This window comes from Podarcis muralis, chromosome Z, assembly GCF_964188315.1.
Source record: "Podarcis muralis chromosome Z, rPodMur119.hap1.1, whole genome shotgun sequence".
Classification (NCBI taxonomy): domain Eukaryota; kingdom Metazoa; phylum Chordata; class Lepidosauria; order Squamata; family Lacertidae; genus Podarcis; species Podarcis muralis.
In genome coordinates this window covers 32,612,593-32,630,855 of record NC_135673.1, presented here as the reverse complement: position 1 = coordinate 32,630,855, position 18,263 = coordinate 32,612,593, and the positions used below count along the sequence as shown (strand labels likewise).

Sequence of the window (18,263 nt, the reverse complement as noted above, 5' to 3'; positions counted from 1 at the left end):
TGCAATCAAATGTAGAAGTTTTATTGGAGATAAATACATGTTAATAGCTTTATTTCCCTTGAGCTTGTTGAAGTAGCAGTATATTTATAGTTTTTCCCCATAGTAGGTTGAGTAGAGTATGGCAATTAATCTTGGAAGAGATGAACAAACCCAACTGCATTATTTTTAAAGTAATTTGCTTATGAAAAAGAGCCAGGTATTAAACATATCTTTCAATACAAGCTTGCACTTTTAAACCAACCAACCTTGTCACCAAATTCGTGGCTAGTAGACCAATGTCTTCACATGGAATACCCTATCCCATCTTCCCTTCTTTCCTTCCAAGAAAACACAACTGGCTGAACTCACAGACAGCTAGCTTCTTCAGTTAAGTGGAAGCTAAACACTAGAATAAACTCCAGTTGGCCTCAAAAAGCTAAATGCTGGAAATTTGATGATGGGTCTGTCACTTGCCTCATGATATACGCGCATATGGGCTGTTGAGTTATCAGGAGAAAATGACATTGAAAATTTGACATTGAGGGAACAACTGGCAAGTTGTATTTTGTTAAATTTGTTTATTGATTTCTCAAAAAACAAATAACACTTATTTAAAAAGACAGTGTGGTGGTGACGTCATCTGCGCAACGGTCAGACTTACCCTCTCAATTTATTTGCTGATTATATCGCACTGATGATCTCTGATCCAGACTAATCACTGTCAGAGGCCAACAGGGAGATGGAAAGCGTATGGTAAAATTGCTGGGCTATCTCTGAACAAGTAGTTGTGTTTTAGTTTATCCTGTGAATTGTGATATATTCAAAGTGATCACAGGCTTTAAGATCTGTCCCCAGCATGTAAAATATCTAGGAATTCTTGGGTAAAGCTTGATAAAAGTATTTTTTTACCATTACTAAAGATACTGTTAAAGACTGTAAGTAATAGGCCCAAGTTAAACCTATCATGAATGGTAAGAGCGTCATCAGTAAAAATGACGGTATTACAAAAATTGTTTTCATTTCAGACTATTCCTATTTGTATATTGATCGAAACTCTTAAAATTATTGGTAAGGTTTGTCCATTAAGGCAAAAGTCCCAAGATTGACAGTGATTTACCAACACTTCCAGAAGTATAATGATGCGGCTCATCTACAAAATACAATTAGAATGATAATATGCAATACAAACCTATGCTTTTCAAAATACTCAGCCAACTAACAATTGGACAACATGATAATGTAAAATGGCTGTGGGAAACTGATTTAGCATAGAAAGTGAAGACGTGGATTGGAATAATTTATGGGCCAAAAAACCCTTAGCATGAGTCTCAACTCATATATGAGTGATTACATTTAAGCTGTTTCATAAATAGCATCTGACACCACTAACATGCAGCTATAGTAATAAATCATTATCATACTTGTGTTTGTAAGCTTGCAATACAATTGGTACAATGTTCCACATGTGACTTATGTACATCCTTTTGGTAAAAGGTGTTCACAGGGTGAGGGGAGGAAGCCACAATCAAGGGGCAACATGCAGATTGCACATCAAGTTTAGGACTGTTAACCATTTCCAGGGAAGATCAGCTTAATTTCAACTGCAGCAATAAAACTACTAACACATTTGTAAAGCTGAGCAGGGTCTGGTATGGTTTCAAGTTGTACAAGGGATCGCGTGTTGAGATTCCTGCATTGCAGGGGGTTAGACTAGGTCACCCTCAGAGATCCCTTCAAACTCTACTGTTCCACGATTTTATACAAATGGTTAATTGATTCACTTTCCACTTGGTAGCACAGAAATGGAAGAGACTGGATCATTTACAGAATTCTGTGTGGAAGCAAGATGTACGGACAATTTCCCTTACTGGAAAAACTAACAAGGCGAGTACAAGCACTGAACAGCACAGAAGACATAGATGTCTGAAACTTGTCATCCTTTCATTGGGTTTTCAAAATGATAACCCTGATGACCGGCATCCACCTAATTCACTCAATGGACTCTGGCAGAATTTAATAAACTGATTTGTTCTGTGGGAATAAACGGAGGGAGGGAGGGATGGGAAACGAAGACATTTGTTGTATGTGTTTCTGTGTTATATACTGAAAATCAATAAAATTGACTGAAGAAAATAAGAAGACAACAACGCCAGTTAGCCCAAGGAGTCAGGCCTGTATGGCAGAGTCCCTGTAGGACTTAGCTCCGCCGACCTTTCCTCTTTGAGGCATGGCGTGGGTGATGATTGTGGGGTGACAATGACAGTGGCAAATCCGGCTCCCTTCCCATGCCGTTTGCCTTTTCCACTTTGCAGAGCAGCTCACTGTCCTCAGCACTGATGGGCCGGATGATGTGGCCAGGCTTGGTGACAATGTGAGGAGCTGTCAGACGCTGGAAAGCACGCTGGGTGTTCCAAGTGGGGCCCATGGGTGCTTGAATGCTGCGTTCAAATTGCTTGCTGTTCTCAAAGGGGAAGGGCAGCTGGCTCACCTGCAGTGTAGTGAAGAAGTAGTTTAATGGCACCCTGAAAGTGGAAGGCTAGGAACAACACACAGCTAAGCAGCACTTCCTGGGAATGAGGTGGCACGTGCACAAAGCCTTGGTGAGCTGCTTGCATTATTTTGTAGTTGCAACCTGCTGTGTCAACCTTCAGGCAGATAAAACAATCCTTATAAAAAATGCCAAAAGAGAAGAATTCCTATCAGGTACATAGTACAGGTGGCGCTGTGGGTTAAACCACCGGACGCGGGTGGCGCTGTGGGTTAAACCACAGAGCCTAGGACTTGCCGATCAGGTCGGCGGTTCGAATCCCCGCAACGGGGTGAGCTCCAGTTGCTCGGTCCCTGCTCCTGCCAACCTAGCAGTTCGAAAGCACGTCAAGTGCAAGTATATAAATAGGTACCGCTCCTGCGGGCAGGTAAACAGCATTTCCGTGCGCTGCTCTGGTTCGCCAGAAGCGGCTTAGTCATGCTGGCCACATGACCCAGAAGTTGTACGCCGGCTCCCTCAGCCAATAAAGCGAGATGAGCACTGCAACCCCAGAGTCGGTCATGACTGGACCTAATGATCAGGGGTCCCTTTATCTTTACATAGTACAAGCAGCGACCATTTTCTGCACATCTGATTGTCGCCTGGGCACCGACATGCATGCTGCTTTTGGCCCCAGAACAGGCTTCTGCGCAACTGCTGATGCGTACAATAACCCAGAACACAACCCCCATGCAAACAGGGTGTTGCCTGTACATACCCAATCAATTACTGTACATAGGAAATTGCCTTATAACAGGTTGGACTATTTAATCCATCTATCCCAGAACTGTCTACTTCTCAGCAATCCACGCAGACCTCTTTCCCATCACTTCAGCCTTTTAAACTGGCGAGGCAGGGGATGCAAGCTGGGACTTTCTGCATGCAGAGCAGATGCTCTCCTGACTGAGCTATGGTCTTTCCTCAGTTAAATTCACAGAGTTTAATTACATTCCTGCATTGCAGGGAGTTGGACTAGACGACCCTTGAGGTCCCTTCCAACTCTATAATTAAGAAGAAGAAGTCAATTCTAACATCTTAGAATTCTATGATTCTAAGAACATTTATACTGCATCTTCTTTTCCCCACATTGTTTCTGCAGGTGAAAGCAGTCTCCCAGGCCTGAGTGATAAACTCACCTGATGCACCGCTGCTGAAATATTGCGCTGTTCACTCAGGATAACATTGGGCAGGTGCCTGTCTTTCCTTGGGGGCCCAGCTGCTGGTTGGATAAGGAACCTAGAGGGCAAGGAAGAAAAGGAAGAAGGAAGGTTAAGCAGGTGACGGCTGGCAGTGACAGACCACTAAGCTTCCGCCCTGAAACATACCGTCTCTTCTTCATCTTACTCGGCTGTAGTCCCGCGCCTCCCCACTCGCCCCATCCTGGAAGCACCAGATTGATAACTTTCGGTTTGCTGTTCTGCTCTGCCCGACGCTTTTCTTTCATAAAGTCGGCAACGACGTTGTCACTTGCAAAGGCCTCCCGGATCACCTGTCGCTGGTCTTTGCCCATCTCTAGCTGCAAGGGAGAAAAAGATCAGCAGGCGACAAGGAGTCTCACAGGATTTCCAGACCATAGGTAACTAAAACAGGAAGAGTATAATCTAACAGTGACCTTGATGCTCAATTGGAAATGTAACTGTTTTACGGAAAGTGCTGTTAAGCTTTCTTGAAGGCCCTGCTGGAGCCAAAAGACAGGTGGAAAATGAACGAAGAGAACAGACAAATGAGTCTCCTCCCCACTTTGCATCCTTAACCAATGAGGAGCAAGATACTGCTGAGTGGCATGGAACTGCATCCAATGAAAGCTCATTCGGGGAGATTGCTGAATTGCTTCTGCTCACAGAGTCTGACTCAGTGCAGGGATTTGGAGCAGGAAGGAATTTCTCTGCCCAGAGGTCTGTCCAGGAGCTCTGGTGTTTGGATTTTAAAACACCTCCTTCCCTTTCCCAGCAGCATGTGACTCAGCTCACTTGCAAGAATTCTCTGGAGTGGTTCGGTCCTCAAATACTTTCCTGTAGTACACAAGCTGTCTGCTAAGGCATGCTGGCATGATTCAAACTAAATGACAAAGCATGCTTTGTCACATTGCAGCCTACCCCAATGTGCCCCTCCCCCCAACACTGATGGACTCCAATTCCCATCACCCCCCAGTTAGCAAAACCAATGCTTACAGATAATGGGAGCCATAGTCAAACATCACCTGGAAGGCTGATCAGATAATACACTTGCATAACAAGAGACTTAATCTCAGGGTTGTGGGTTCGAGCCCCATGTTGGGCAAGAGTCCTGCATTGCAGGGGGTTGGACTAGATTACCCTCACGGTCCCTTCCATGGTTCCTTCCAACGATTCTATTAGCGTCAGTGTGCTGCTGCTGTCCCTTCCTCTCTCCCTTCTTTATGTGAAAGGAGGTTGAAATCACCTGCTTGTAAGCTCTGGACAGTTCCCTGTTAGGTCTGCACTTGTGGAACAGAAATTTGTTTTATCTGCTGCTCATTAAAAAATAAACCAGCATATTGAAGACACCTAACCACAGTTCCTCAAGTTCGGACTTAACAGGGAACTGTGATTAATTCAAAAGTGAAAGCATAATAATGTCCCTTTGGTTATACAGTGGAACCTCGGTTCCTGAATGCCTGCATTGTTGTATGTTTTGGTTCTCGAACACTGAAAACCCGGAAGTAAATGCTTCCGTTTTTGAACACTTTTCGGAACTCGAATATGCAACACGGCTTCCGCTGAGTGGAAGAAGCTCTTGAAACCAATGGGAAGCCATGCCTCGGTTTTCGAAAAAGCGAATGGATTTCATCTGAGAACCGAGGTACCATTCTATTATTAGTTACTCCTATTTAAAGTCTAAGTTTCTCTAGGCATATAAATTGTACTAATGTTAATAGCCTAGTTTTTGTTTTTTGTAATTGCTGTTGTTGATATTTAGGTGCTTTCACCAGGTTATTATTCTTAATACTCTATATGTATGTATGTACATATGTATATGTATACACACACACACACACACACACACACACACACACACACACACGTGTATGCATTCAAATAAAAATATTTTTTTAAAGGGGTAAAGCAGAAGCTTTCAGCCTCCTCTCATACATGTGGGGGAGTGCATGAGCCTCAGGTTTCTTCTTCTAACAACAAACTCTAATTTGCCATTCATTTCTGAACTGGGCCAGCCTGCTCTGAAAAAGCTAATCCGTGAAGGCAACGATTGGCTTTCTCATACAATGAGACGGTTGGTCCTTTTAGCTCAGTGCTGGCTCTCCAATAACTCTAGGCAAATACGGCTTCTAGTTCTGCTACCCAAAATCAGTTTTTAATGAGAAACAAAACAAGGAATGAACCACAGCTCTTCTACATGTGATGCAAGGGGAACCTGTGGACCTCCTGATGTTATTGGACTACAACTACCCTTAGCATAGTTGGCTATGCTAACTGGAGCTGATGGGTGTTGACTAATGACACCTGGAGGGCCACAACCCAGTCCCATCCCTAATGTAAAGCATACTCTCTCTTCCCTGATGCATTGGGATAAGGCTCCCTGCAGCTGGAAAACAAACACGCCAAGGAGATTAAACCTTCTCCCTGACATACTAGCTTTCTCCCATTGGGGAGCTTTCAAAGATGAATGCTTCTCACGCCGTTAGCCTGAAGGGGCACAGTGCAAGTAAAGCGTTAGCACTTAGCTCTTCCGGATCCATGGAACCCCTGATGGAACCCTCCTAATGGTGCTCACCTCATCCTGTACAGCAGAAGGCAAAAACGGACACTGAATGGGACGAAGTGGCTGAGCCAGCACTGCCTTCAGATCAATCAGAGCCTTGCGCTTGGCTTTCTTCTTGGAGCTCTGGGTCTTGCCACCCTTGGGCGATGACTCAGCTTCCGGAGGCTGCTGAAGTTCAGTACCGTTGACTTCTGGCATTCCGTTTTCCAGTGGGACTTCCTCTGTCTCTATGGCCTCCATATCCTCTAAGGTACGAAGCCGTTCCAGCTTTTCACTCAGGAGCGGTCCCTCTGGCACAGGGCTTGGAGGTGCTGGTAAAAGCACATCCGTCACCTTAGGCATCGCTTCTTCACTGTTAAGACCTGAAGCAAGAACACAACACAAATTAACATAGCATCTGAAGGGCACTGCTGGATCAGACATCACTCTAGCCCAGCATCCTGCAGGGTAGGAAAACCAAGGCTCTCTCTCCGTTGCTGCTCTTTAGCAACTGGTACTCAAGGGTACACTGCCTTGGGATGTGGATGCTCCATATTGCCATCATGGTTAATATCGGCAGACCCAAAATTTTCACTAATCAACTTTTTGGAATACATCACACCCCCCCTCCCAGCAAGCATACCCAGGCATATCATTTTAATACATCCAATTTTATTTCTATTTATTTTGAGTTTTAAAATGAATGTTGACCTGCTTTTGTATTTGTCAGTATTTTTAAAAGAAATATTTCAGTTCATTCCTTCTAAAACCGTGTGGAGATTTAAGCAGTCAAGTAAGCAGTATGTAAACTTCTGTCAACTAGCTAAATAAAATGATTGCTTCTTACAGCAGTCAACATATACTTTTCCCCCCTGAAGGAAACACACGTAGCAAACAAACACAAAATAATTCTGATTAATAAAAAAATTAGGAATGGATTTTATTTCAGCAGACAATGCTAAAAGACGTGGTGTAGTATTTTACATTAAACCTGCACTTGAACCCAAGCTAATCCAAAAAGACAATAAAGGGAGGATTCTAGTGGTACAAATCAAAGTCCAAGGAGAAAAGATAAAAAACCAAATAAAGACATGGTTAAACAGGCAATTAAACTATTACAAATTTAATACTCACTGTTGATTAATGAGGAAGTAAGTTGGAAAATTAAAAGGATGAAACAAAAGTATTTTGAACATGCCAAGAAGCCAGGGAAATTACTGGCATGGCAAATGAGGAAAAGTGAGCAAAAAAATTATATAAATAAGATAAAACATAATGGTAAGGTCACTGACAAACGAAAGGAAATAAGGGAAGACTTCATTAAGTACTTTACAGATCTTTACAAAAAAGGAATTGAAAAGAAGCCACTGATGGAAGAATACCGTATTTTTCGCACCATAGGACGCACTTTTCCCCCTCCAAAAATGAAGGGGAAATGTGTGTGCGTCCTATGGTGCGAATGCAGGCTTTCGCTGAAGCCTGGAGAGTGAGAGGGGTGGGTTGCCAGCATGCCGAAGCCTGCGCGCGCTGAGCTCAGCGCGTCCAGGCTTCCCGGACCTCCCCGCAAACAGCAGGAGCGCTCCCGCTGTTTGCGCAGGGTTGCCAGCATGCCAAAGCCTGCGCGCGCTGAGCTCTGCGCGTCCAGGCTTCCCGGACCTCCCCGCAAACAGCAGGAGCGCTCCCGCTGTTTGCGCAGGGTTGCCAGCATGCCAAAGCCTGCGCGCGCTGAGCTCAGCGCGTCCAGGCTTCCCGGACCTCCCCGCAAACAGCGGGAGCGCTCCCGCTGTTTGCGCAGGGTTGCCAGCATGCCAAAGCCTGCGCGCGCTGAGCTTAGCGCGTCCAGGCTTCCCGGACCTCCCCGCAAGCAGCGGGAGCGCTCCCGCTGTTTGCGCAGGGTTGCCAGCATGCCGAAGCCTGCGCGTGCTGAGCTCAGCGCGTCCAGGCTTCGCGGACCTCCCCGCAAACAGCAGGAGTGCTCCCGCTGTTTGCGCAGGGTTGCCAGCATGCCGAAGCCTGCGTGCGCTGAGCTCAGCGTGTCCAGGCTTCGCGGACCTCCCCACAAGCAGCGGGAGCGCTCCCGCTGTTTGCGCAGGGTTGCCAGCATGCCGAAGCCTGCGCGCGCTGAGCTTAGCGCGTCCAGGCTTCCCGGACCTCCCCGCAAGCAGCGGGAGCGCTCCCACTGTTTGCGCAGGGTTGCCAGCATGCCGAAGCCTGCGCGCGCTGAGCTCAGCGCGTCCAGGCTTCGCAGACCTCTCCACAAGGAGCGGGAGCCAGCGCTGGGCTCCCACGGCTTGCAGAGAGCTACCTGTTTGGGGGCTGGGGTTGGGGGAAGCTCGAGCTTCCCCAGCCCGCGCCTGGGGGAAAAATAATTTCCCCCCCTTTATTTCCCCCCCAAAAAAACTGGGTGCGCCCTATGGTCCGGTGCGCCCTATGGTGCGAAAAATACGGTATATAAAAAGCAGCACTCTCCCAAAAATAAAAGATGAAAAACGGATACTATTAAATGGCGAAATAACATCGCAGGAAATATTAGATGCAATAAATCAAGCAAAGACAGACAAATCCCCAGGACCAGATGGAATTTCAGCAAAGTATTATAAAAAAATAAATGAACAGCTTGTGATTCCCTTAAAACAGTGTTCCCCAAGCTTGGGCCTCCAGCTGTTTTTGGACTACAATTCCCATCATCCTTGACCACTGGTCTTGCTAGCGAGGGATGATGGGAGTTGTAGTCCAAAAACAGCTGGAGGCCCAAGGTTGGGGAACACTGTCTTAAAAGATATGATGAATGAGATTTTAAAAACAGGGGAAGTCCCAGAAACACGGAAAGAGGCCTATATAACATTAACACCAAAACAAGATTCAGATATAACATTAGTAAAAAATTATAGGCCCATCTCACTATTAAACAACGATTACAAACTGTTTGCATATATCCTTGCTAACAGAATGAAAAGTTCTTTGGAGGAACATTTACATCAAGACCAAGCAGGATTTCTTCCAGGTAGACAAATGAAAGATATTATCAGAAACATTTTAAACATAATTGAATACCTGGAAGTGCAAAATGAAAAACAAGCAGCATTGATGTTTATAAATGAAGAAAAAGCATTTGATAATGTTTCTTGGGACTCCATGAAAAAGTTCTTGAAAAAATGGAATTTGGAGTAAAATTTAACAAGGGAATATCTATTCAGAACAGAATGCAAAATTGATTATTAACCAGGTGATAACAAACCAATGTAAAATACAAAAAGGAACTAGAATAGGATGTCCATTATCAACACTTTTGTTCATTCTGGAGGTTTTGGCAAGGAATATTAGAATGGATAAAGAAGTAGCAGGAATAAGAATAAAGAAAAATGAACATAAATTGAAAGCCTTCGTGGACGATTTGGTTTTTACTGTAGAAGATCCAAAGAATTCTCTCCCTAGAGTAATATAAAAAATTCAAAAGTTTGGACAAGTGGCAGGTTTTAAACTTAATAAAACCAAAACCAAACTGTTAGCTAACCCAGAAATATTACCTCAGGTTAAGAACTTTGCTTCAGGATGAGAAGAGAAATCATGCAGCGGCGGCGCAGCAGCAGCAGGAGGCCCCATTAGCTAAAGTGGTGCTTCAGGTTAAGAACAGTTTCAGGTTAAGAAGAGACCTCCAGAACGAATTAAGTTCTTAACCCGAGGTACCACTGTATTTACAAAGACAATTATGAAAAAAAAATTGGAATGAAATAAAAAGGAATTTGGAAATATGGAATAGGATGAACCCCTCTTTTTTAGGACGAATTGCTGCAATAAAAATGAATGTATTGCCAAAAATGCTGTTCCTTTTTCAGACAATACCGATAATAAGTAATAATGCTTGCTTCAAAAAATGGCAGCAAGATATTTCAAAATTTATCTGGAATGGGAAAAGGCCAAGGATAAAGCACAAAATATTTACAGACTTACAACAGTGAAGAGACTTTTCTCTTCCAGATTTTAAAATTTACTACGAAGCAGCATGCCTTATTTGGATTCAGGATTGGATTAAATTGGAAAAAGAGGAGGCAATAGACTTAGAAAGACACGACAACAGATTCAGTTGGTATTCATATCTGTGGTATGGAAAAGCAAAGGTACACAAAGGATTCCACAATCACATAATTAGAAAGTCCCTGATAAGGGTATGGGAAAAATACAAAGAATTACTGGAATCCAAAACTCCGTGGTGGTTGTCACCTATTGAAGCATTATCACTTAAAACGTTAACAATGAAAGGAATATGGCCAACACATAGAGATTTATTAGTAGAACAAAAAGGAAAGTGGAAATTGAAAGATTATGATGAGATAAAGGAACACCTTCAGAGTTGGTTGCATTATAGGCAATTCAATGAAATCTTCACGGAAGATAACAAGAGAGGATTCACTTACAGTTTCCAAATTCCAAAAGGATATCATAGATGATAGTTCTAAATTGTTAAAGGAGGCGTATAATATTCTGTTGGAATGGGAAACTAAAGACCAAGTGGGCACAGAACATAGGTCATAACATACAATTTGAGGATTGGATAAGGCTTTGGAAAGTGAACTTGAAATTTACGGATTGTATATTGTTGAAAGAGAATTATATGAAAATGATGTACAGGTGGTACTTTACACCATTAAAACTGGCCAAAATGTACAAAACAGGACAAAAGAACTGTTGGAGATGTAAAGAAGGGGAAGGTACATTTTATCACATGTGGTGGGATTGTAAGATTATTTTTAAAAATTGGGCAATGATATATAAAGAATTGAAAAAAATGTTTAAAATAAACCTTTGTGAAAAAACCAGAAGCCTTTTTGTTAGGTATTCTAGGACAAGAAATGTCGAAGAAAAATCGGACATTATTCATGTACGCTACCTACAGGAGCAAGAATCCTAATAGCACAAAACTGGAAGACTGGAGAAATACCATCTAAAGAACAATGGCAAGAAAAATTGATGAACTATGCAGAACTGGCAAAATTAACAGCCAAACTGCGTAAAAAGAACAATAGTGACTTTGGAAAAGAATGGGAACCCTTTACAACATACTTGCAGAAACAAGAAAAAAAATGGACTCGTTGGCAGGATTTAAATAAACATTCCCAACTTTATTTACAGATAACAAGAAATATAATTAGTGATAGCAGAACATTATGTATAAACAGAATGTAACAAACCAGAAATAGAAGTTGGGAGAAGTCAACAGGGAGGGGGAAAACTAGAAAATGGATGTTAAATGATGATACTGAATAATTGTTATGAGAAAAGAAAATTAATAATAATAATAATAATTAATTAATTAATTAATAAAAATAAAAATAAATAATTGTATCCTGAATATATAGCCTATCGTTTTCACTGGATGACCCTGCTCTGGTATTATACAAGGAATAAAAGCACCTTATCTGTTCATTTCCCCCACACCATGCATGGTTTTATGGCCCTGACCCTGCTGACCTGCAACAAAGCCTTGCAGCAAAGTCTCCTCCTTGGTTGCAGGTGGCTCCATCTCTTCGTCACTCTCTTCGCTGTCTTCTGGTGCAGCTGGAAGGTCCTCCTTGGGCTCTGGGTGGGGCCGTCCCAACATCCAGGGGTTGTCTGGATCCAGCCCAGCAGGCCTCTCATTGACAACACTTGGCACGAGATCCCCCTCTGCGTCAGTGTCGTTGCCACCTTCCTCGCTATCGGATGCCGGCCGTACTTTCTGGGTCAGTTCTTTGTTCCGGGCCAGCTGCTCCTGCATGGCTTGCCTAGCCTAGAAAGGCAGGCAGGCAATAACATTTACTTGCAGACCTTAGGCTTACGAAAGCTATTCTTTGCTTCTTCACTAGAACCCTCCCAGGTCCATCCAACCCCCAAAGCCAGGTGCAAAGAGTAGAGCCTTTGAATAGGATTGCCATACGCCTGGAATTTCCCGGAATACTGCAGTTAGAAGCAGTGTCCAGGTGGAAATCAGCAACACGTCTGGGAAAATCTGGACATATGGTAGCTCATGTCAGCAGTGTTGTTTTTGCCTATTTTCCATAAAATAGATTACAAAATGTCTGACACACACAGCTCAAAAACTCTGGCAAAAAAATAACCAGCCAAAATCTCAACAACTTTTGTGTCCGGATTTTCACTTTTTGAAATATGACAACTCTACCTTTGAAGGTGGTGCCATATGCAAAATGGAGGCTTAGTGGGAGGAGACAGTTATCTGCTGCACCCCAAAAGTCAACATGGATACTGGGATGGTTTGCATAGACAAACCTGTTTCTGTATTATTTCAGATAAGAGCTTGAACTGTCTGGTGCCAGAGGATTCTTTTTGACCCAGCTGTTGTTAAACAATCAGAAGTCAGAAACCCTTGCTGATCTACTGCAAATTGTCCAACAATCTACCAGTAGATTGTAGATCTATCTTTGGCCCTCCCCTGACTTACAGTATCCCATGTTTTCAGCCACAAGGGGACCAGCAAAGCATATACCCATCTAATAACTACCCAGGAAGCAAGTAAAATATTTAACAGCCCAACTTACAATAATTCACTACTATTTCCTCCCCCTCCCAAGTAAGAATTTCAAACAATACTCTCCAGAGAAAGTCAATTTCCCAGGAGAAAGGGTATGAATTGCAACTGGCCAGAAAATGTTTTGCCATCTGTTTTTGGCTTTGGATGTAAATCCACCCAATGGCGGGAAGGCAAGTGGACAAAAGAAAGGCCTTTTATCACCCACTTGCAAATGTTGTTAAAGGTGCTCTAAAAACCACTTCTATGGGAATAGCCTGATATTTTCAGCCAACCCTTTTCTGGAAGGTACGTTTCAGCTCAATCAAATCTCTCAAGCACCTGCCTTGGTTTAATTACATGTTAAGAGCGGGTTTTGGCTGATAAAACCTCCTCGCTCCACACGTCTCTCACCTCTAGGTTGTACTTTGCCATGAGGACTGTAGATTTGGCCCACTTGCCCTTGTTCTGGTGTTTCAGGCTCATCCTCTCCTGCACAGATAAATAAGGCAAAATGTCACGATGGTGGAGTACAGTAAGAGCGCGTCCTCCACTAGGCACAGGGGCCTCATTTCGGTACCACAGGAAGAAGGCTGCACTCACCTCAATACGCGCTTTCTCAATTTTAGCTAGCTCTTCTAGAGCTGCCTCAGGGTTAGTTTTCCGCAATGTCTCGAATTCTTTCAGCACTTTGCGTTTCCTGATCTTCCTAAGCATCCTGTGATACCTTCAGGAAGAGGAAGATAGCAATGTCAGAGGCTTGAATAGCCAGGCCAGAGGGAAAGGATACACAGCTAGCTGACATCACTGCCAACTCCTCATTCAAGGGAGGCAACAGAGCTGGTGTCTAGAACTTGTTTGCCTTGGCCACTGGCAACGCTTGTTGAGGCTGATGGGAATTGTAGTTCAGCAACATCTGGAGGGCCAAAGCCTGCAGCAGAGAGTCAGTGAAGTGGTTAGAGAAGGGACAAGAAAACTGTGACTCTAAATGTTGCTGCCCTCCCCTCAACTTCAGCCAGTACAACCAATGGCCAGGGATGATAGGGGTTGGAATCCAACAACTTATTGAGGGCTACTAGTTCCCCACCCCTTGTTTGGAGTATCAGCCTAAGACCAGAAAGTCTCAGTTTCAAATCCCTGCTAGCTGTCAAGCTCAATGGGTCACCCTGATTGAGTCAATGTCTCTGCCTTACCCACCTCACAGGATAAAGATAAAATGGGCATGGGAATGTTGAGAGAGAGAGGGGGAGAGCAATGTATACCATCTTCTCAAGAGATCATTGCAAGAAAAGTGTAAAAAATAAACAAACAGAGCCCACACCTGTTGGGGAACAGAGAAACCATGCATGGGGCTGCATGTTTTCATTTTGCGTGCACAGGGATTTGAATCTGTTTTAGAGTTCCCCATTCTAACATGCTCCAAATGTTATTTATTATTTAAAAATTTTTAAAATTACATTTATGTCTTGCCCTTCCCTCCCGAAGGAGCCCAGTGTAGCAAGTCGCAAGATGCCTAGTCCTTTGCGGGCTGCAAGGAACTATGCAGAAACTGAACAGGGCTCATCCACAAAAGTGAGAAGAGGACTTTTCCCACCCAGCCTCATTTCTTTGCGGCAGCCAACTTAAAAGGGTGAAGGTGGGTTGGATGGCTGTTCACAAATTTTCTCCAACTTAAGTCAGCTGATTCGCACTTACAGCAATGCCTGCTTTGGGCAGGGATCAGTTGAACTAAGGAGTTCTTCAAGAACTCTGTAGTGCAGCCAACCCCTGCAAGCCTTGCTGTTGCGACCAATCATCTGATCAGGACTAACAGCAAGCCTTTCTTGGAACAGGAACAACTGGGAGCATACTGTGCAGCTTCCCAATTGTTCTTCCACACCCATGTCTTTACCTGCCCCGACACCCAATGTAAAATTTGATATCAGGTACGGAGCAGGTAACTGTGCTTGCAGGGGGGGGGGGGGGACACAACAGTTTTGTGGTCCGCTATCAGAACTAATGGGACTGTAGGTTCCCAGCCACTGCTCTACAACAATTGCTTACCTTTTGCTCTTGATCTTCCGCTGACGTCGTGCCTTAGCCTCATAGTAGGACTGCAGGACTCGAGCCTTCTGGCGCTGCATACGTCGCAACTGTGCCTGGAAATGCACACAAATGGAGAGGAGGGCTGACTGTAAAAGCTTACAGAGCAAGGCAGTGTGGGATCCAGGAGGGAGGGAGAGATGGAGAATGGGACATAAACAGCTAGATCTAGACTCACCTCCTCCAGACTCATGGCCTGCAGCGAGGACTTCTCCTGTGGCGTCAGGAGTGGGTCCTTCACTGGCTGCTTTCCTCTGTGCAGAATATCAAAGATTTCTTGCTCCAGGGGTGTTCGTGCCTTAGAGCAGGTGAGAAGAGGGAAGGATGGACACAGAGAGGTAAGTTTCAGCTTACTCTACAGACTAGTCCAACAAGGTTGCAAAAGGTCACTAACAAAACAGGGGACCCCCACCCCCCGACCTCACAATCCTTTATTTGCCAGTCTGATTTTAGGTGAAGGGATGCTACCTCTTCCTTTGCAGACTATGCTTGTCATTGCTGCCTCTGGAGACTATCTGGAAACTTGAGGCAACATAGGAACTTAAGAAGTTATGAGCATGTTACACAGGTGCTTTCCCATATTCACTGGCTCCAAGTTAGTTCCAAAGCTCGACTGGTTTTGACATTTCAAGGCCTTCATGGCTTAGGGCTGCAGTATCTGGAGGATTGCTTCATCTCACTGTGCACCCACAAGTGCCCTGAGATTATCATTGGAGGGCCTTTTCTGGAAACCTCTGCCAGCAAAGTTATGGTGAGAAGACCACCAGGTAAAAGGGCCTTCTCTGCAGTGGCCCCGGCTTACATAAGACCCTCCGCAAGAGGGGATTGCTTGAACTCTAAATGTTGTTTTAGAACCAGGCAAAGCCTTTAAAAGGGGGGGGGGGACCCAACAGGCATTCAAACTCTGTTTTATCCCGAAATGTTTTAGCTTGTGATTAGATGCTGTTGTTATGGTTTTAGCTTTTCTCTGTCCCTATGCAGACTGTTGTAATACTACTTTTAGAATTTATTTCCAATTTTATTGTTTCACTGCTTTTATCGTACCAAGAGCATGTTAGTTATTGGCCGAGCAAAAACCATAGCAGGCAGATAGATAGATAGATAGATAGAGAGAGAGAGATAAATAAATAGAATGCATTATTATTTATTTGTTACATTTATATTGCACCCCTACTGAAGAACATCTCATGAATAATTTCTACACGACCCTCCTTTTCAAGAAAGGGAGAATACCACACCTTTCAAGAGTCTTTAGTAAGGATAGGTTTTAGTTCCAATACAGACAGGAAGTTTTAAGAATGAGTGCTCTCCAAACATGTTGAGAGGGAGGGCTGCCTTGGCTGAAATGGCAAAGCTGTATAAAAGAACAGGCTCATGGAGACCAAATAGCATGACAGATAGAGGCAGGAAGAGCAGATAAAGCGACAGAGCTTGAATGGGCACAGAAACAGAGGGAAGTGGTTGGTTGCTACCTTTTCCTTTTCTGTTGCACTTCCCAGTTTTCAAAATGCCACATCATCTTAAGTAAAATGTAAACACTTATAAAACTTTCAGAAGGGTACTTTTCTTCCAGAAAAATGCACCTGTGGCTAAACTCTCTAGATTTTTCTTCAGCTGTCTTTTAAAAGTAACTCAGAAGTATGGACAAAGATCAGCTGGAACTGGATAGCCCATATAAGATAGCGTTACCACATAATTCCCATATATTATTTCTAGCAACAACAAAAAAGAAGAAGAAAATTCCAAAGCCTGTATCAATAAATTACAGTTATTAGACCTTTGTTGATTTTTTCCCTACTCAGTACCACTACTGGGCAAATTGTATTCTTAAACTTCAGGTTAAAGATATTGATGCAAATTTCTCCATGACAGATGCTTATAAAACCTGCTCCCCAATTTATCTTGATTTGTCCACTGACTGCTTCAAGGGTTGTGCCAAAGATATGGATAATGTGACTGTTCCCAAATATTGGCTGATCTTCTCTAGGACCAAATTTAATTGCCTTAACTGCCTATTGGGGTTTTCTTACAATGAACAATTCTGCCATCTGTGGGGATGGAGCAATAGAAATCCTAATAGGTATTCTTTTTGTAATTTTTTAAAGAGATGAGCAAAGCAGAATTATTCCTGTCTGACTAAAATATCCAGAAAGGTCTTTTGAGTGTTATTTAGCTTGCTTATTGGCTGATATGAATAAAACAGTAACAGAAACAGTTCATAGATATTCATTTCCCATAACAAACCTTCATGAAAATATTCTGACAGTTAAGTGTTGTATGGGCTGTTTTTCTTTTCCCTGTTTCATATACACCTGTGAACCATATCAAATTTTATGCTAGAAGTTATATGGTTTGGGGGTTTCCTTCGTTTTTGAATGGGTCTGTAACTGCATAGCAACATTGGATTGCCTAACAACTTATATGGTATTAATCTGCACAATAAAACAGGCAAGTGTCTCTCTAGTTCTCTTTTTTTCCCCAGAGGAGGAACTGAGAAAGCAACTTGGTAAGTTCTGCTCAAATAGGAGATTAGAGCTATGAAGTTGAACAGCTAAGTCAGAGTTCCGTCTACCAGACCACAAGCTATAGAAGCCACAGTAGATGATTGGCACACCCACATACCTCCCAGGTAGGGCTGGGAGAGAACTGTGCCTGAAACCTTAGAGAACTGTTGGCAGTCAACGCAGAAAATATTAAGTTAGATGGGACACAGCAGAAGAGCAGTTTCCTACACTCCTAGGAATATAGCTTGGCTTGAACATGAGGCAAGAGCACCGTGCAACAGCTGGGTCCAGCTCAAGCCTAATTCTCACTTCTTGCTGAGGTCAACCAACACCCACCTGCCATCCATTTATCACTTCCTCAATGGCCGCGACAGTCACTTTCTCCTGTTGCAATGGGAAGACTAGCTGCTCAGCACGTCTGTTTTGCTGCACCACTGGCTGCCACTTAGCTAGGGCTTGAGATGTCTGAGTGTAGGCAGCTTCCCTCACCACCTGCAGGTAGACAGATAAGACAAGCACAACCTTCAGCAGGAAGATCCCAGTGACACACAGGTATTTCTTTAAGGAGACGTGGGAGTTGTCAAGCCAGAAGAAGAAGAAGAGTTTGGATTTGATATCCCGCCTTTCACTCCCCTTCAGGAGTCTCAAAGCGGCTAACATTCTCCTTTCCCTTCCTCCCCCACAACAATCACTCTGTGAGGTGAGTGGGGCTGAGAGACCAGAGAAGTGTGACTAGCCCAAGGTCACCCAGCAGCTGCATGTGGAGGAGCAGAGACGCGAACCCGGTTCCCCAGATTACGTGACTACCGCTCTTAACCACTACACCACACTGGCTCTCAGAACCCACTTCTGGAAGAACATACTATAAAAGTGTGACCCTCCGTTGGCTCCGACTAGTCTGAAACACACACACACACACACACACACACACACACACATATATATATATAGA

The 18,263-nt window shown here is 43.7% G+C and overlaps 1 protein-coding gene across 1 annotated transcript in view; it reads right to left on the bottom strand.

Annotated features, from left to right (window-relative positions):
* Positions 1-18,263, bottom strand: part of UTP14A (UTP14A small subunit processome component) — a 23,080-nt gene continuing 4,817 nt past the window's right edge. The window contains exons 5-14 of the mRNA XM_028715954.2: positions 17,648-17,803; positions 14,986-15,105; positions 14,769-14,863; positions 13,329-13,452; positions 13,140-13,217; positions 11,693-11,990; positions 6,257-6,606; positions 3,832-4,022; positions 3,643-3,742; positions 1-2,467 (exon numbers count right to left, since the gene is read on the bottom strand). Coding sequence (XP_028571787.2) covers positions 2,177-2,467; positions 3,643-3,742; positions 3,832-4,022; positions 6,257-6,606; positions 11,693-11,990; positions 13,140-13,217; positions 13,329-13,452; positions 14,769-14,863; positions 14,986-15,105; positions 17,648-17,803 — 1,803 coding nt within the window. The 3' untranslated portion in view covers positions 1-2,176. The remainder of the gene's footprint in view (positions 2,468-3,642; positions 3,743-3,831; positions 4,023-6,256; positions 6,607-11,692; positions 11,991-13,139; positions 13,218-13,328; positions 13,453-14,768; positions 14,864-14,985; positions 15,106-17,647; positions 17,804-18,263) is intronic.